The sequence below is a fragment of the Podarcis muralis genome, chromosome 6 (assembly GCF_964188315.1).
Source record: "Podarcis muralis chromosome 6, rPodMur119.hap1.1, whole genome shotgun sequence".
In the NCBI taxonomy this organism is placed as follows: domain Eukaryota; kingdom Metazoa; phylum Chordata; class Lepidosauria; order Squamata; family Lacertidae; genus Podarcis; species Podarcis muralis.
The window spans coordinates 73,228,906-73,249,360 of NC_135660.1; the positions used below are offsets into that span (position 1 = coordinate 73,228,906).

A 20,455-nucleotide genomic window follows, 5' to 3' on the forward strand; every position below is an offset into this window, starting at 1 on the left:
GTATTTGTTTGGGACAAGGAAAACACACATACACACAAACATTCTGATTCCACAACTGACATGATAGGGTTGAATACATTACATTTAAATATTTGGATTAATGAAGTAGTGAACACAACTTGGGCCAATCACTGTCTGACAATCTAACCTACCTCCATTGGGTCATTGTGAGGATAACATGGAGAAGGAGAGAACCACATATGCTACTTTGAGCTCCTTGAAGGAAATGGTGGGATATAAATGTAATTCAAAAAATATGTGGAACCATGGAAGCATGTGAAGGGAAAGATCCCTCTGGTTCTGTTGCATGCGTGGATTGTTGTGATTTCACACTTCAGCAAGTCCAAATGTGCAACCTATCACTTGTGTGTGATTTACTCCCTGCTCAAATGCTGGCTATTGTACGATGATGCCATGGGTTTTGTACAATAGATGTCACAACATTATGGAGCATATGCGTGGCAGGTTTCAGTTCTGCTGAGAAGTATCCTAACAATTTTGACACTGCTGTCACCTAATATAAAAAATGGTCAGTAACAGACAGAAAGCAGACATTTGGAATTCAAGTAGTCCAAGATACCCTTGGTATCCTTAAGACATCTTAAGATACCCTTAAGACATCTTAAAACAACATTTTTATGACTAAAGTTTGACACGGGGACACAAAGTCTGCAATGTCCTATACAGAATGATGTTGTAGAAGAGGTATCTGTCCCTTTAAGGGTGGGTGGGGAACTGACAGGAAATAAAGATCAGAGCAGGGAGCTTCAAGTGAGAATATAGCTGTCATAAGGCCCAAATTGCAAGTTACATTAAACGTGTAGTATGGTGTTGCATGCTTCTTTTTTCAGTGTTAAGCAGCAACTCTGTGTATGATCAAGAATGAGAATGCAGAGCATGAAGAGAGTGGTTTAACCTGATGAAATTCCTCTCCCATAGCTGATATTTGGCCCAGGAAAGAAGCTATCATTTGCACCAACAGCAGCTTTTAGGGGTTAGGGAGAAGGGTTTTCATTGGGGCCACAGTGCAGGGAGAAAGGGTTAAAACCACCCCACATGCTGCAGCCCTGATCTCTTCTGGCAGTTGCTCTTCAAAGTTGAAGTGTGCATGGCTAAACTACATTTTTGTTCTCAATGGGAGATAACTCTGTGAGTTTCTCCAACCAGAAACGGAGGGGTGGCAGTCTATTGGGCGTCTGCTGCCAGGAAAATGGCTCAAATGGGTTTTGAGATTCACCTTTCATACATTTTAACTATCCTAGGATAGAAAAAGAAAGAGCATCTAATACTGTACATGGATGTGCCTATGTTGTAGAGATGTGTGTGGTGTGTGTGTGTGTGTGTGTGTGTGTGTGTGTGTTTCTTTGTGTGTGTGTTTACTAGCTTTCCTTAAATCATTCTTGAGCTTTGGCATCTCTAGTAGTAATCTCAATACTCCCTGTCAGGTGGAGTTACAACTTTTCAGATTTACTTCTCTGGAAGGGAATACACAATCAGTCAAGGGTGTGAGGAGTGGACCTTCCTGGACAGACAATTTATAGAAGAACACATAACCTCAATGTGTAGTCTGTTTCCTTTATACAGTGGTGCCTCGCAAGACGAAAGTAATTCGTTCCGCGAGTTTTTTCGTCTTGCGATTTTTTTCGTCTTGCGAAGCATGGTTTCGGAAAAGTTTTGGAAAAGCTTCAAAAGTCACCAAAGTCTTCAAAAACCTCAAAAAAGGCTACCACACCGCGTGGTATGAGTTGCTCCTCGAAGTCAAGTTGCAACTGTATTAACGGTGTTAAGAAAAAGGAAACAAACTTGCAAGACGTTTCCGTCTTGCGAAGCAAGCCCATAGGGAAAATTGTCTTGTGAAGCAACTCAAAAAACCAAAACCCCTTTCGTCTTGCGAGTTTTTTGTCTTGTGAGGCATTCGTCTTGCGAGGTACCACTGTAATTACATTTTGTTTAGGAAATGTGAGGTCACAAACACATCATGAAGAGAGAGAGAGAGGGAGGGAGAGGGAGAGTTAGTTCCCTAACAAAAACCACAACTTCCTGCTCATTTACAGCATCATGTCTATTTACTCAGGGAAACAAAAATCATCCATTGCGTATTTTGTGCAGGGCTGAAAAACAAACAAACAAACAAACAAACCCCTGACTCACTTTAACTGGCACTGAGTGAAAACTGCATCTGATCTGATATCAATATCCTTAGAACACATTGCAAATAACACGGTTCTATGAGAAAACTGACCATTTTCAATGATTTCTAAATCCCAGATGACCTAACAGAGAAATGCAGGATCTTGACAGCGCACAAATCAGAAATCCAGGTTTGTGTTTTTGCAGTACTAAAGGCAGGCCATGCTGTCTTTACTTTATGTGATCAGCCACTGTAATTCTACAAGAACTGTAGCCTCCTGATCAAAATAACAACTTGCACACTTTGTATGTGTTGAGTCACGTACATAGCAACAGCTCCACAATGGGAAAACATTAATGCTTTTTATATTGGTAATCATCTGTAACATGAGCAATTAAGTACAGTACTAATGGACTATTGCCAAGAGCTGGTACTAATATTAAAAACTGACAGAGATGAATAGGTTTGCAAGCCAAACTGGGCTGACAAGGACATTTTTATGAAGTGCTTGGACTGATTTGATTTAAGCCAATCAGAGAGGCAGGTTTAGACCAGCCAGCCCTACAGCGACAATAATGCATTCATGGGCATTATACGATTCCTGCTATGCTTTAAATAAAAACATCCATTGATTCTCGGCTCAAAGCAACCAGCCCTTGCATTATTGCACTCATTAATAAGGCAAAAGGACGCTTAGAATGCATATCCAAAATAACACTTAGTGAACCCACTGGCAACAACACTTTGTTTTAAAAATGAAAATGTTTACTGGAAGTGAGCCACTTGCAATTAAAAAAACCAAATATGTCAATAACACACTGAAATCATGCTTAAAGGTAAAGGTACCCCTGCCCGTACGGGCCAGTTGTGTCCGACTCTAGGGTTGCGCGCTCATCTCGCTCGGGTCACGTGGCCAGCGTGACGAAGCTGCAACTGGCGAGCCGGCACCAGCGCAGCACACGGAAACGCCGTTTACCTTCCCGCTATAAAGCGGTACCTATTTATCTACTTGCACTTAGGGGTGCTTTCGAACTGCTAGGTGGGCAGGAGCTGGGACCGAACGACAGGGGTTCACCCCGCCGCGGGGATTCGAACCGCCGACCATGCGATCGGCAAGTCCTAGGCACTGAGGTTTTACCCACAGCGCCACCCGCGTCCCTTTTAAATCATGCTTAGCCCTTCTTTATTTGAAAGGGGAAACACACACTGATTTTTGAAAGGGGAGCCCACAGAGAGCGCTTTTTCATGTCAGACCATCTTCCCTGTCACTGTCATTTTCTACTAGTAGCAGCTCTTCAGCATCTCAGGCAGACATCCTTCCTGGTCCTGACACCTGAGATCATAGAATCATGAAGATCATCTGGTCCAACCCCCTGCAATGCAGGAATCTTTCGCTGAGCATGGGGCTCTAACCCACAACCCTGAGGATAAGGGTCTCATGCTCTACCAACTGAGATATCCTTCTATCCATTTGTTAAAAACAGCATGGATTACACGTGAGATATGGGGCGTGCAAAGCATGCTTGAGCCACAGTACTGTTCCTATCTAGTCCAAATTGTTACTAACGGATAAATCAAACCTGCAGAAAACTGTGTCAACTGCAACTCAACTGCTAATACGGTTTTTAGGTGCCAGTCAACTTCTGCCAATTTTGTTTGTTTACAACTGCTTTCATTGAAAAAGAACAGTTCTGCAACCTAGACAAATGGATTCAATGGCCTTTCTTTCTAATAGTTTATTCAAAACGTTTTGCAAAATGCCATCTAACGTTGCTAGGCAAGGCCTCCCAATTTCCAAATTTCTTTCCAAATTTTCTATTACATTTTAAATCCGGTCTCATCTACAAAGTAGGCCTTATGCTGCTTAACTGAAGTGTGAAAACTGCAGCTTACTTTGCTACCACTTTAGGAAAACCTGCCGAAATGCAAACTTCTGTTGATGGGGGGAGGGGGGGAGCAGAAACCAAGAGACATCAAGAAGCCAGAAAACGTCCACCTGTAAAGTTAATATTCCTGTCTGAGAAAGGTAGGGTCCAATTCACAGAAGCAACAGCACCAACAAGCCCACTTCTTTGCTCCCAGTTCTCACACAGCAAGAGAACAGAAGCATGAGTAACAAGAACAGAAGCGCCAAAGTTTGGGAGAAAGAATTCTAGGCATGGCCAGACAACCTTTGCCCCACAAACGCATCCTGGCATGATCAAGGGTAATTCATGCTCCACTCATTATCTATTGGGGGGTGAGAGGGTATTTGGACCAATCAACCCTTCCTCCGCCTATCTACACCAGCACTGATTTGCAATGAGTAACAAAGATTGCATTAAAACCACAAAAGTGTGTTTCCATGGCCACTTTTCTTCTTCCAGAAAAAAACAATCAAGGCCACAATCTGGAACGGGGCCAAACATCAGGGTGACATCGACACCTTGGCTACTATTTGCCTCTGAAGTTGCTCTCCACGTAGCTGCTTTTTCTAGAAAACTAGGTGGCCAATGAAGCATGCTTTTTTAAAAAATGTGCTTAACACAACTTGTCGCTTGATCCTGAAATGGAGACTACACTCAAATGTCCCTCACAGCAGTCACCTTCCATGTGGGCACTAACACTGCCTCTCCTGTATAGGGAGATTACTAAAGGCGGTTTGTATGCAATTGAGTTATAGACAAATTTTAATTAATGCACTTAAATTAGTCGAGTCCATTGATTTCAATGGGTCTACCCTTGAGTATGACTTAGTTGGATACCACACAATGTTCTTTTTCTCCCAAGCCATTTTCTTTGCCTCCCAAGCGAGGCAAAATCTCACGGAAATCAAGGTGACAAGGAACCAGCTAACCTCCATGGGATTTAATGGGACTTGCCTAAACTAAAATTCTCTAAACTGTGCTCACTGGCTATGATCCAAAGAGCCTGTTTACTTTGACTCATATTATTCAGTGGGATCAACTGAGAACGGCCAACTCTTAATGTGGATTGTCCATAATTTGTAATGTTCCATCCAAGCTCCCACGCTAGAAGACATTTACTTACCTACCTGTAAAACTAACCAGATTTTCATTCTGGAAGTTAAAGTGAACAATAGTCCTATACAGAATATGGCTGGCACCTCACTTCTTTCAGTCTGGCTAGCAGTTAACACTTTAGAAAAGACACGTATGTTCAACGTATGTCAAAAAAGCATTGCAATGCTGTAAGATGGTGATAAACAAACACTCTCTTGGCCCCTACAGGAAACTAGTTAGTGATCTGGAGCATGAGATCATATTGCTCATTTCAGAGCTTGAAAGCACACATATTTTATTAATGGCCGTATTTTCTCAAAATTCTTTTAAGGAAGCATCACAACCGTATCATGTTATCCGATGTACGCTGGATACCCAACCTTTGGAAAGTATTATTAACTCAGAAAGGGTACAAAATCAATGTTTATAAAACAGCAACTCTGCTGCACTTTAGAAAGATAAATGGTTGTCAGCTGCAAGAAGAAGAAAGGAGAGAAGAAAACATTAAAGGAATATGGAAGAAATGTTTTTCCCCCCGTGACTTATAATGGGAACATCCCACTAATCTGAAGACAGCCATACATTGCTTTATTTGCATTTATCTGCAGAGTGGTTTTTAAAAGACAAAAAAACAAACAACAAAAAACCAGCCAAAGCAGTTAAGATATGATCATTTTGTCCATCATCAAACTATCATCTGTTTTGCTCATCAGTTACCGCTTCTATATTATAGAAGCTTTGGTAAAACAAGGTATGAAGAAGAAAGGAATCAGATCCCCCGATTTATTTGCTTTGCAATCGGAGACACACACTGGTTTAAATTACAGCATATTACAGGACTAAACTGGTGATGGAATATTTACTGTGCCTTTTGTAAGAGGCCTTCTTGCCTCTCCCCCCCCCCCCTGCCCCCATTTCTTTACAAAAGGCTTTGAAGTCCCTTCAAATTAATTTTTCTCTTTTATTAAACAAGCATTTCATATTTGTTATCTTACCTTTCATAATGTCTACGAGTACACGTGGCTGCACTTGTGCTCCCAGGGTTACCACCTAATTCATCATAAATATGTTTCCATTGTCGGCGGGCTGTTATCTGTAAAAGTGGCAATGGAAAATTTAATCTTGCATCTTTACAGATATTTGTGTGTGTGCAGTGTTTGAATTCACAGCAACAAATGTATATGTGAGACATTTAGAATGCATGTACTACAAGGACTGTTAAATCCCCTCTAGAACGGATTGAATATGTATCTATGGCTCTTTTAAAAGCAAAAGAGAGAGAGAGACATTTTTCACATTTGCTTCACATAAACCTTTTCTTTTTTTTGTACAATTGGGTTTTACTGCTGTCTCATTATCAAGCAATTTTGCTATTTTGTGTGTACGATTTCTTGAAAAGGAACTTCAATCAATTGAGGGCCATTAAGCATCAAAATGTATGCAGACAAATCCCTTGGTAAATTATGAAAATGAATCTCAAACTAAGCACAAATAATGATTACATAGTTATTTTAACTGAGTTAGTGAAAATGAATCCATTGCAAACCCTTAATCCATCACAGGCTCCCCTAAATCCACATAGACTCACAGCCTGTAACTCTATATGTTACAAGCTGTTTATTTTAATCCGTCTGCGTCAGTAAAATATATAGTTCAAATGGTAGTGAAATCTAAACACTATCCAATGTTAATATCTGAGTTATTTGGCTAAATGGAAGAAAATAAACATCTTATAAAGTATTAACTTGCAAGCTATGTTTTTTTGGTGGGGAGGAACGTTGCACAGAAAAATGGGGCCAAAAGAATAATAGATACAAGACCTGGCAAAATAATTGTTCTGAATTCCACTTCATTATTTTCTATAGTCTTAACAGGAAGAAAAACAGGAACCTGAGAGGCAAAGCATGGTAATAGTCAACCTTTTTCTGCATGCAATTTAAAAAGGGGGGCATGTTGTGGGAAATTGCTTAGAAAAGATGTTTTAAAAATAAATTCTGAGTGAATTTTGTCATTTTTGTGGAATGCTGTGGTGCTTAATAGCGAGTCCCACAGAATTCTTTACAGTTACCCACAGTGCTGCTGATGAAGTTCACTAAGGAGCCAAAGGCAGCAATCAAAAGAAAACAAATATCAAAACTTGCAATCTGGGGGCCTGTAATTTTAATCTTAAAAAGAGCAGATGAGTGGAGCAGTTAAATATTATAGGGTAAATGATGCTTTTCCTGCTCTGCATAAAGATAAAACGCTTCCTTTTCAGAAACCCAGCTTCAAAAGCAAAAGACATGTTATTTGGTAATGTTATAATTTCAGAGAAACATCCTTGAAGCTTATCTTTGTTTTGTTCTCATTAGACATAACCACCGCCTACTTCTAGATGCCGATTAAATCAAAAATGCCTATTTGTTCATCAGTAGTATGAAATAACCTAAAACCTTGATAAAACTGTCTTCTGTGTGGGGAAATTAAATATTCAGTTACAACTTATCTGCAAAGCTGTTCCCCCCCCCCTCCAACTTAAAGGAGTTGAAATGACTGTAGAAATGGCATGTACACACACCCGGATCCCACGATCCTCCCTCCACACGCTGTGGGGATATTGTGTGCAAAGAAACAAGGGCTCCTGGCGCACAATATCCCACCAGATCTAGAGTGCATGGGGCAAAACTGGCAAATCCAGGACTCCCATATGGGGAGGTGCACACAAGATGGCTGATCTACAGACCCATTTATGCACACACCACAGACAGAAATGGGCACAGTGGCGCAACAGGGCAGATTAGCCAAGACGCAGGCATGGAACAAGAACATTGTGTTTTGATTACCCCTGGAGGTTGAAATCGCTCTTGCGGTAGGTACGAGAGAGTGTTCATTCAGGCCCACTATGGCTCAGAGAAATGAAGTGACAAGGAAGTCAGTATCAACCCGTCTTGGATTCTGTGCCAAGCGTGACTAGTTTTGAAGATCAAGGTGGAAAATGGCTGTTTGGTTGGTCTCACTGCACTTATTCAGTTAAACGTGAATAACCCGAATGTAAATGCACACTTTTAACAGAATGGATGCTCCTCTCCCCCATCTGTGAGCATTACAGTTTAAGGTGTGGAAATGTTTAATAGAACACTTCTCTCTTTTTTTACTAATTCAGATTCAGTTTCTCTTGGCAGTCATGCCTGCTCTGAAATCAATAGGCCAGCACCACTTATTTACCATAGTGATTATGCTAAGTTATGCTGACGTGGTGATGAAAGACCCAGTTCCTGGAAGTCTTGACACTATGCCTTATTTAAATTTTTTAAAAATAAGGCCTAACGCCCGATGTCATAATCTTCTTAAAGGATATGAACGAAGCAAACTTTTTTTCTGGAAAATTCAGAAATCCCTGCCACCATTATATTTAGGGCATGATTGCTCACAAATCGACACTAGATTTTCCTTCCATTAGCAGCCTTTTAACAAAGTCTTTCCCCCATTTTTCCTTTGTGTTAGTGCGATATGGGGAGCAGACGTACCGTCAGGATCCCTACCGCTGCCCCCTGCTGCTCTCCGACTATTCTGTATTCCACTCCAAACTAAGACAGTGCAACTCTACAAGTCAAATTCAGCCCACAAGCCAAGTAGAGCATCACACCAGGGGCTCAGTGAGCTTACTGCTTTGCCGCTTGTCTGGAATTGCAAAAACATGGACTGTCTCAAACACCTGGCAGGCCAAGCTACTAATACTTGACAAGCTCCATTTGGTTTGATGGGCCACAAGTTGTGCTCAGCTGTTCTATACAAATTTCACTTTCATACTGGAAAATGCAGTATGCTTCCAACTGTTGTTTAAAGTTTGGACAACTTATTGCTAGATAAAAGTGTCATTTTCCTTCTATCGTAAAAGGCTTCTTCAGTGCAATCTTTGCTCGAAGCTGCAATGGAAATGCCAAGCTCATATTCTGTCTTCCCATATTAATACAGACAGTAACCCATTCATTGCAATGTTATTGCAATGTTTCCCTGTTTCCACTGCAACGATCACCAAAGAACAGTGAACTTTATCTAGGTCAGGCATGGCCAAACTTGGCCCTCCCGATGTTTTGAGACTATAGTTCCCATCATCCCTGACCACTGGTCCTGTTAGCTAGGGATGATGCAAGTTGTAGTCCCAAAACATCTGGAGGGCCAAGTTTGGCCATGCCTGATCTCGGTGATCAATATTCTTCCCATGGTTAAATTTAAGTAATTAAAGTGTGCCTTCTGGAAACCTGGTCTTAAAAGACTATAAAGAGAACACCACCTGTAATGTTCATTTTTGATATTTGATTCAAGACAATCTGTTCTAATTCATGTGTGTCCCTCTGTTTCTGCTTAAAGGTGCAACAATATTTGCACATGGTCTCTGTAGCAATGGAAGGGACCCCAACGGTCATCCAGTTCAACCAACTGCTATGCAGGAATCTCAACAAAGCATCCATGACAGCTGGCCATCCAACCTCTGCCTCCATGGCTGGAGAGTACACCACCTCTCATGGGAGTCTGTTCCACTGCTGAACAGCTCTTACTATTTGTTATTTAAATATTTGTTCTGAGGCCGTAGCTCTCAATCATAACAGCTGAGACTTGCTTAAAGCTGTCAGTCTCTCCACAGAAAAAGGAATATGACAGAATAGAATGGGTTCAAAGCCTACTATAATTTAAATTTCCCCCAAAGAGCCATCCGGGCAAGTTTGAAACAGGTGGGAATTTACTGTGTTAAAGAATCACCTGAGTATATGTCTTTGGATTATTATTATTATTACCTCTGCATTTTCTCAGATTTATTGGGATGGATCTAATTAAAATCGGGAAATGTTATAGCCCATTAGAGCTACCCTGCTCTGCAAGGGAGGCTCCACTACTTTCATCTTTAAGAAGAAACTTATATGGATGGTTTTAAATGGCAGCAGATTAAAACAGAAAAGGGGCAACTCTGAAAGAGAGAGATATGAAGATGGTATAAGTGGGGCCCTGCAACAAAATACTGCAATCTGTAGTTTTACTCTTCAGGGATCCAGCCATTCCATTCATAGCTCAGATGGTGGAGCATGAGACTTTTAATCCCAGGGCTGTGGGTTTAAGCCCCACCTTAGGCAAAAAAAAATTATGCATTGCAGGGATTTGGACTAGATGACCTGCACAGTCCCTTCCAACTCTACAGTCCTATGATTCTATGATTCATTCCACCCCACTCCCCAAAGCAAATCAGCATTCCATGCCAACTGAGCACAGTCAGCCACCATTGAGCTGTTTGGCATCCTCTCACCTCCATTTGGGTGTGGGATGGACACGCTACCGTCCAATTCCAGCTACATTAAAATCTCTCTCTCAGTTTAAACTTGCTATGAACTGGATCAGCTCTGATCTGACTGTACTGTAATATTTTGACAGCAGGGGAATATTTCAATGAACACACCTTCATTGAAGCTTATTGCTTTTATTATTATGTTCCTGGTCAACTTCCTCACCACTACCCATGACTCTTATCAGGTGACGCCATAACGATAGGCCTAATCAAGACAGTGAAAGCTGTAGCCACATAAGAGCATCTCCAAGACATCCATAGCTAAATGGATTCTCCATGACCAGATGCATTATGGACACCTGGCTTGATCAACTAGGGCAATTCTTATGTACACACTGCACCTCAAAACTCTGTACAAGTAAATCTGACGAACTGCAGGTGTAGCCCGATACCCCACTGAAGAGCAAGCATCTGTTGAGTCAAAAAGCAGACACAAGCTGATGGTATGCAATTAAGATCGTGCAATGGGGTGGTTTCTGAAACAGAGAACACCTCCACGGCCAATGCAAATTCAAAAACGAATCTTGGGGGCAATCAGAAGATTGTTGGAAATAGTGTCAGTATAGATATCATTTGATTTAAAATGATGAATGATGCCCAGGAGCCTGATTCTGAATCTAGTGTAAAGGCTTTGGGGGAGAGATGCCTCCAGTGTGACAGTATTACTTCCAAAACACTGATTTCATGTTAACTCTGAAGGAAATAAGGCATTTACTCTGAGTCATCAGGAAAAACCGCTTTTCTCTATTGTTTGTATTTTACATCTGTCTCCAGCCTGTGGCACATCCATTCAATGGAAAATGAGCTCACATGTTCAAGTTAAGAGATAACCAATGTTTAGTTGGCAATAGCCAACCTGAGCTGGACTTATCAGCCTCCATCTTGACTCCCACAGCTGGACAACTGCCTGAGGCAATAAATCAGACATCATGGACCACTGTCATCTACAGACATTTGGCAGTCCCCGTTTCAGACATTTAGGTTATCATGCACAACTATAATTCCCAAAAGGATAACACTATCTAAATTCAACTAGAATTCTTAAGCAGCTCATGCCAGCATATGTTGTTCTGAATTCAGAACTCCACAATAATTTTCTAGCATAGAGAAGGCCTCAGTAAAAGCAACACCACCAAAAGATTATTGACCCTTACGCCTAAATAACAAACAGAAAGGAGCATACCATATTTTTCGCTCTATAGGACACACCTTGTTTTAGAGGGGGAGAACAAGAAAAAGAAAACCTCCCCCTCTCTGTGCAGCGCCCCTTCAGCGAAGCAGCAGGAGAAATGGAGCCCCTTCCATTTCTCCTCCCACTTAGCTGAAGGGGCGCTGCACCTTAGCTGAAGGGGCACCTACCCTTCAGTGAAAGGAACCCGAAGCCTCCGGAGCGCAGCGGGAGCTCCCGCTGCACTCCGGAGACTTCAGGCGGCTATCTTTGAAGCCTGGAGAGCGAGAGGGGTCGGTGCGCACTGACCCCTCTCGCTTTCCAGGCTTCAGCAAAAGCAACGTGAAGCCTCCGGAGCATGGCGGGAGCGCTCCCACTGCGCTTCGGAGGCTTCGCATTGCTATCACTGAAGCCAAGGAGCCTGCATTCGCTCCATAAGACGCACACACATTTCCCCTTAATTTTTGGAGGGGAAAATGTACGTCTTATAGAGTGAAAAATACGGAATATCAACCAACCAAACAAACAAACAAATGTGGGGTGTGAATTAGGAGTATATGAGTACCAATGCAAATCTGCCACTTGGATCTCTATTAGGTGCATGCTGAAGTGTATCCAACACTTCTTATCTGAATTATGCTGGAAACTAATGGGCTGCACATGCACTAGGTTTTCAGAGGCACCCTTTCAAACTAGGAACCCCTTCTGCCCCACTGAAAAGCTGTTGCTGACAGTAGGAGTGCCGCAAAGCAGAAGGGAAAATATGGGCATCAGAATCTTGTTCAATCTGTGTATATGCAGGAGTGGTGCTAGTATCAGCATCCTCTATTCTCTGCCTCATCATTCCTGCTCAGATCAGGGAAGCTTTCTCGTGTGCTTGCTTTAGTTGAATTGTTTGCAGCAGAACACGAACTGCTTGCTGGCTGGGCAGACAGCCCCTTAAGCTTAGTTTGGTCAAAGTGATGAAAGCTTAAATCAGAACTGCTAAATCCTGCGCATTATGAAATCTCAATTTGTAAGTTTCACTCTACTGGAAAGAAGAATGGCTCAAAGGTTGTAATATGGTGTGAAAAATACAATGAATGTGGCATTTAAGGAGAAAACTATAGTCTTACATTGGACAAGCATGATGGAGGTTAACAAGTTATGCAACATCTGGGAAGAGGGTTTATACAAATATTTTTAGCCGTTTTAATAGACTAAGGCAGAAATCCTTTCAGGGAGAAAGTTGCATTGAACACATTACGTAAGATGGCACCCCAAATGGCCAGATTGTTAGAAATAACTTCAAAGGCTATCTTGACTTCTCTTTGTCACTACTCCATATTTTATCTTACTTTGCTGCTGTTTTTTGTGTGTAAACTGCACACTTATTTGAATATAAAATCTGGAACAATGTAAGGGCCAAGATTTAAGACGTGTCATTAACCTGATGGCTCCAACTTAACATACTTGCCTAATTTCACTTTCTAATAGCATTTGCCCAGAAGTGTTGGAGAAAAGCAAATAACATTTCCTTCTCATGAGCTTCCAGCTAATGCATATGTTACTTTAAACCACAAGAGAGCACTGCTTCTCTAGCAATCTAGCCAACACTTGTTTGTAACTCTCTTTCTAAGTTAACGCCAACCCTAAAACCTGAGCCATTTCTCTCTCTCCCAACTTGTTGAGAAAATATGTCTTCTATTCTCTCTCATCTCTACTGTAAATAGTTCCTGCATGAATAAAGCCTCTGAACACTAAAAACTGTAACAGAAGCGGAACTTTCCAAAGCTTAGCACATTGGAATCCTATACATCCTTACTTCAAAGCAAAACTCAAAGAATACTTTTAATGCTTGTATTATCAGCTGATTGGCAAGACTTTTTTTTAGCCTTCCTTAGTGCTTAAATAAGAAGTTCTGCTTTAATTTTATTATTGTTGTTTTAGTATATTTAGTTTTTGATGTTTTCTGTACATTGCTCAGAAAACAACAGATATTTGGTGTACCCAATGTAGTGAATAAATTTAAATAAATTAGAGTTGGGTTAACTCCCAAGTAAACAAGCACAGAATCAGGCACTCAGATCAGATGCAAACCAAAGAAAGTCAACTAAAGCTACCAATACCTGTATGTGATTACTATTTCACAACCACAGATATGTTAGCTAACTGCACAGGCATTAAAATGACACAACAAGCTTTGTTCTATGGGACAAATACCAGAGTGATTACATTTCAGCTTAAATTAATTTCAGCTTTTGTGTTCTCTGTTACTTCATTATGGAATAGATGCAGCCCAGATTTATACTCAGTGAACAAAGCAAAACAAATAAATATATCTAGCTAGCTAGCTATTTAAATATGTTTTTTGCATTCAACTGTGGCAGGAAATGCACAACCTAATCTGAGCATTATGGGCTGGGGAAATATTCCCAGTGACGATCGTCTTATGTCAAATGGGCTTTATTGCAGATGCCATCTTTATATGCCATATTAAAGCAGCTCTTTCTTCTCATTTCAAGATCTTAATCGCAGTTTGTTGCTCCAACGTTTTATTGGTTTGGAATACATGCTGTAAAATCCGCAACCATCAAATTTCCCTGTGAGCTAAAAATAAAGTGGCCATGTCAGATATGGTTAGTTGATAAAAAGTGTCAGAGTATTCCGCTTCCCTCCCCCCTTGCTTTTATACTTTGGATAACTTCCTGTTTATGTGGCACTGACCCTTGTCTAATAAAGATCTTTTACTATTCACAGTAAAGAAAGATACTGCACCAAGCTATTCCTTAATGGACAACACTGATTACTTTTGAAAGCATTTAATACATTTCCCATATTCCAACATGAACAGATGTCAGGGACTATGCCAAGTGAAATTTCATTTTATGCAATCTTGGCTTGTTGTACAAGAATAGCCCTTTCTCAACATGGGAAAAAATTACAGACCCAACCAATTTCCTTGACAGGGAAGAGTTACACATGTTTTCCACTCAAGAAGTGTTTTTTTCCTTCTTCAACAAGTTTACAGTTTTGCCAAACCTGGAACTAATTGGGGCTTTTTCTAAAAAAGGACCCAATAACCCCACTGTGTGTGTGTGTGTGTGTGTGTGTGTGTGTGTGTACTACATTGTTATTTCCTGTGTGTGTGTATCTGTGTGTGTTTGAGAAAAAGAAACACCACCCTAAACAGGGGAAAGCTAGATTACACATTTTTTTTCCATTTAAGTTACTTAAACACTTACTGTTTCATATCCTCCCAGTTTTTGAGCAGCTTGAAACATAGTCCAAAGGTTAACTGTTAGAGGGACAATAAGTATTTAGATAAGCATTGCATTAACCAACTTTTTTCAAAGAAATGCAAATCAAACAGTTTTTCTTTCACAGTGAAGCAAGAAGATAACAATCACATCTACGCACACAAAAAGGTTTGTTTTTTTTGGGGGGGGGAGAAACACAAACAATCTGCAAATGACATTTACATAATTCAAAGAGTAAACATTGGCTTTGCACATATACCATTCCTTTCTTAAAATCACAAGGGAAAACATTTCTCTGAGATACAGTTACAGATATAAAAGATTTTTTTTTTTTTACTGAGCTTAAATTCACTTCCAGGATATAAAACAAACAGCATAAAAAACAAAACATACGAAATAAGCTTTGCATTATATGTTCCTATATAAAACTAACATAGTTATTAGAAAGAGCATTATTTTTAAAATGTCATTTAGTTAATGTAGCAGGAAACTGGAGTGCATACACAAAGCAGTCCTTGATTAAACAAGTATTTACTGCCACTCAGATAAGAGACCTTGGCTGGGATCCAGAGATCCTCTTCCACATGAGGAAACAAGCTTCTACAAGTGGAACAGCTCATTTCGTCATGAATGTAGCCTGCAGGGTGAGGAATATCAAGATGCACCCAGAGCGACCGTATCTCCCATACAACTGCACCCCAGCTTTCTCAGAGTCTAAAGCACCTCAAGAGGTCTTGGTGCACATCTCACAGATCATGCACTGTCTTACGTGGACTTCCAAAAGTGTTAAAGGTAAAGGTAAAGGTAAAGGGACCCCTGACCATTAGGTCCAGTCGTAGCCGACTCTGAGGTTGCGGCGCTCATCTCACTATATTAGCTGAGGGAGCCGGCGTACAGCTTCCGGGTCATGTGGCCAGCAGGACTAAGCCGCTTCTGGAGAACCAGAGCAGCGCACAGAAACGCCGTTTACCATCCCGCCGGAGCGGTACCTATTTATCTACTTGCACTTTGACGTGCTTTCGAACTGCTAGGTTGGCAGGAGCTGGGACCGAGCAACAGGAGCTCACCCCGCCACAGGGATTTGAACCGCAAACCTTCTGATCAGCAAGTCCTAGGCTCTGTGATTTAACCCACAGCGCCACCCCAATAGCCAGGTGTGTTCCTTGCAAAGTCATGCTGCCCCTGCACTTGTCTATGAAACTCTTGAAAGTAGGGGAAGCCCTATGGGGAACTTCCACTGGTGGGAACATTTATAGCCCCATGGTCCAGATCCCAGGCATGGGTGTCTTGTACATAACATCTGCCACCAGGAGTGCATTGCCTGTTTCCTGCTATCATCCCTATTTTGCAACTAGCATAAAATGCACAGCTGTCTCTGCGCTGGTTGTTTCAAACCATCCCTGCTGTTGATTGGTGCCAAACTAAGTCTCTAATGGATCAAATTTGACTGACGTGGTTAGATGGGATGGTTTGCAGAATTTTGGTTTACGCTGGCACAAACATCCTCAAGCATCCAAAATACCAATGGTTGTGGACATTTCAGAATGCCTAACTAAAGCTTGGATATCTTTAACATTACGAGCTAAGGAAGGGTGCAAATTCCATCATTCCACATGAAGTGGATGCCATTTGTTGGCTATTGAACTCATGTCAAAGAGCTTAGCTAGAGAGATAGACATAAATAAATATATTTTGATGTGATTATACCTCCCTATATGATCATGACTTATTTTTAAATTGTCCATATATCTGCACTTTCATCCAATTGTCTATAAAAGATTAATAAAGGTTTCCTTTTAAGTTTAAAGGGGGAAAGGGGCCAAGCACTTTTAGAATCCTCTGTAATGAGAGAACTACAGAATGCAGTAAAATAGGTTCGACTGCATTTTTATTTTTTTTGCTCCCTTTACCCCATCAAAGAGCTTCTCATAATGGTGCTGTATGAATTGCCTCCAAAATATTACATAAATTATGGGTGTTCCCCAGGGAGTAGTACTCATTATTGAACCACACAGCACAGCAAAGAACATTCACTGTACTTATTCAGCAACAGAGGAATTATATTATTTAAACTGGTTCTTCCTACTCATGTGTTTACACATGTCAAGGTAGACAAACACAGCGACTACTCCTGGCCATTATATGAGCAGCTTAGTTACTCCTGAGTAATCTTGCTCAGAGGAAACATGAGGCACATTGCTGAATATCAAACAAGTCAGTTTATCTCAGCTACATGTTGCAGAGTGATCTCATGGCAACGCTGGGAAATTGAGACCCAATAAATACCTGCTTTTAAAAATGTGCCTCTTTGTTAGTGACAAATAGGGGGGGGGGGGAATTAACATTACACACACACACACACACACACACACACACACACACACACACACACCATCTCAAAATGTTCTAAATAAAAAGCTTCACTGAACCTTCCACTCTCCCTGAGCTATCAAGAGCTTTGCTCGGGCCTTGATTTAATCGGAATCAAATGCATAATGCAACAAAGCTGTTCATAGTACATTAATTTTACTTCTATTTCAAGCAGCCGGTTTTTCAGGCAAACATTGTAATCATTTTGGAGTTATATAAGTTTATAATGACTGCTAGAGGTCTGTTGCAATCAGTGTCAATTGCTATTAGGTATGTAAATTGTTATGTAAAACATAGAGGTTTGACATTCTTCATCAAAATAACATACACATTTAATCTGGGAAGATAGGTTTGAGAAAGTCATATTTCCATGTAAGGCATTCCTCCCTTTATAATAATTTAGATACCTTACAGGCTATTAAAAGCACACCTTTCATCGTTTGCGATGTTCATTCTTCCATGCTATAGAATGTTTATGCAAAATTTAATTACAGTTGCATGTTCTCTATCAATTGTTGCTTTTATAAGCACTGACTCAAAAAGTGCTCTTTCCAAAGCAATCCTTAGCATTGTGCTATGATGTCTTTAAACAGATCCTGTCTATTTTTATACTCTGTGACCTCCTTCACCTACTTTCTGGCCACCTTTAGATGCCTTCCTTTTATATCTGTGAGACTCCCCCCCCCCCGAAGGAACATCTGGGTACAATAAAAGTATGTCGTATTATTAATTCAAGGGAAGACATTAGCTGCAGTATTTATCAAAAGGAGATGGAGAGCAGGAACCTTTTTAAACATGCCAGGTTCTGATCGCAAGCAGTGTATTTTAAAACTATAAATTTCCACCAGCAGTTGCCCAAAACGAAGAGAAACTGCAAGATAGGGGATGGAAAAATGTATTGGTGGATATAAACACAATGACAACAACTCTCGTTTCAAAGGTCCCAGTGTGCATGTATGTACGTATGTGTTTTCCTTTTTAAGGTTTTTACTGGCTGACATACAAAGATCTCCTCGTTGTGCCTATGGGAGCTTTGGGATACTGTTTCTCAAACAGCATCGTCCCGTCCCCCCCACACCTCCCAAATCCACACGGCAAACCACTTTGAAAACCGAGAAGACTTTTAAAAGTCATTTGCTTTATGGCATTGGTGGTGGGGTTTCTGCTCAAAGGGCAGGAGGGGAAATCTCAATGCCTATAAAGCTCTGGATCCTGACAATTAGTTTTATAGTAAATGTACAGTGCAAAAGAAGAGACAAAGAGAAAGCTAAAGAGGGCCATATCTGTCCACAAAGTTGTCCCACCTTATCAAGCCAATCAACCCCAGAAGCCAAACTGTTCTAAAATGTCAAACCAAAAATGCAATGAAAATTCTACTTACTCTGCTTAAAACCAAGGTAGGGTATTCGTTCAATTGGTGTTTTTCTTTCTTTCATATATTTATAAAGTGCCACAAGGAATGCCTGTTCATCCGCTCTGCATTCTTCACCTACAGAAACCTTTGATTTATCCTCGCTTGAGCCCTTTTTACAGTTGCTGTTGTTATTTTTGGTTTTGTGCAAAGGCAATTTAGCCTCACATTTTACCTGGAAGAAAAGAGGAGATGCCAGATTAGATCTTGAAAACTGCCTGCTCCAGCTTTCATTCCCATTTAAGAGATGACCCCCTTCTGCTCCATCACACCCTCTCTTTCTCAGAAGGCCAACAACAACATTAAAACTCTTTCTCTGTGTTTTAGGTACAATATTTCCAAACTGTTGCATCTCGATTTCCCTACTTCCTTTCATGCCTCTCATTCTTGCCTCCACTCTGTGTTTGTTTAATTCTTTGGACAAGTCAAGAACCTAAAGAGAACATGAAGCCGTGTCTTCTCTCCTTTAAGTTACTGCTCTGTGGTTTCCTGGTCAACCTCATGCCATTTGCTTTTTGAGTCTTCCCTGTTGTATCTAGGTCTCCACTGCAGCCTGCCGGATCCCTAGTGCTGCTTACCCCTCCCTTATACAGTGGTACCTCAGGTTACATACGCTTCAAGTTACATACGCTTCAGGTTAAAGACTCCGCTAACCCAGAAATAGTGCTTCAGGTTAAGAACTTTGCTTCAGGATGAGAACAGAAATCGTGCTCCGGTGGCACGGCAGCAACAGGAGGCCCCATTAGCTAAAGTGGTGCTTCAGGTTAAGAACAGTTTCAGGTTAAGTACGGACCTCCGGAACGAATTAAGTACTTAACCCAAGGTACTACTGTACAGTCATTTCGTCCGCCTGTCTCCATAGAATTGTTCAAGTGAGCTGACAAGTCCAGACAAGGTGGGGGTCTGTAAAAGGTAAAGGTACCCCTGCCCGTACGGGCCAGTCTTGACAGACTCTAGGGTTGTGCGCCCATCTCACTCAAGAGGCCGGGGGCCAGCGCTGTCCGGAGACACTTCCGGGTCACGTGGCCAGCGTGACATCGCTGCTCTGGCGAGCCAGAGCCGCACACGGAAACGCCGTTTACCTTCCCGCTAGTAAGCGGTCCCTATTTATCTACTTGCACCCGGGAGTGCTTTCGAACTGCTAGGTTGGCAGGCGCTGGGACCGAACAACGGGAGCGCACCCCGCCGCGGGGATTCGAACCGCCGACCTTTTGATCGGCAAGCCCTAGGCGCTGAGGCTTTTACCCACAGCGCCACCCGCGTCCCCCACAACCACTTTTATATTTTGTAGTAAATATTCCAAACCCTTGATTTTCACCCAGGGCAGAGTCTGTGCTCTATTGCTAGTTCCCTCCCCTTAATAATAGCATGCAAACTTGAATGAAATATTGGGGGGAGGGCAGATAAGCCCAACCCCACATAATTGATCACAAGACTTGGCACACACACTCCATTTGAATGGCAATGCCTATAAACTGCATGGGGTGGGCTGCTGACCCTCTCAAATGTTTTTTGGTTTTTTTAGGGGGGCTGAATGGATCTTGGCTCCTAAGAGTTGGCTCCTATGTTAGCATGTGTCATGACTCGGCTCAAGATCTTAAGAAAGATGTTTGGGTGGGATACATGTATTTGCGTGACCAAGGGCACAGTGTCACTGAACAGACAGGGCATGTTTTACAACAGGGAATTTCATAAACGTTAGGAGTTTTTGAGTTCTGGGTACAGTACTGCGCCTAAGATTTCAGATTAACTTCCAAGAGATCACTGCAGCGTCAGGCAAGCTGATAGGTTCTGCCTCTCAGCTGGCCTTCTGGAAA

General features: G+C 41.5%; 1 protein-coding gene across 3 annotated transcripts in view; it reads right to left on the minus strand.

Annotated features, from left to right (window-relative positions):
- The window catches only part of ARID5B (AT-rich interaction domain 5B), a 181,550-nt gene that overhangs the window by 27,898 nt on the left and 133,197 nt on the right, over nucleotides 1–20,455 (minus strand). For 2 of the 3 annotated variants that reach the window (XM_028729360.2, XM_028729363.2), the window contains 3 exons: nucleotides 18,609–18,813; nucleotides 14,843–14,895; nucleotides 6,129–6,226 (listed from right to left, as the gene is read on the minus strand). In XM_028729360.2, coding sequence (XP_028585193.2) covers nucleotides 6,129–6,226; nucleotides 14,843–14,895; nucleotides 18,609–18,813 — 356 coding nt within the window. The remainder of the gene's footprint in view (nucleotides 1–6,128; nucleotides 6,227–14,842; nucleotides 14,896–18,608; nucleotides 18,814–20,455) is intronic. The other variant, XM_028729361.2, reaches the window with a different exon arrangement.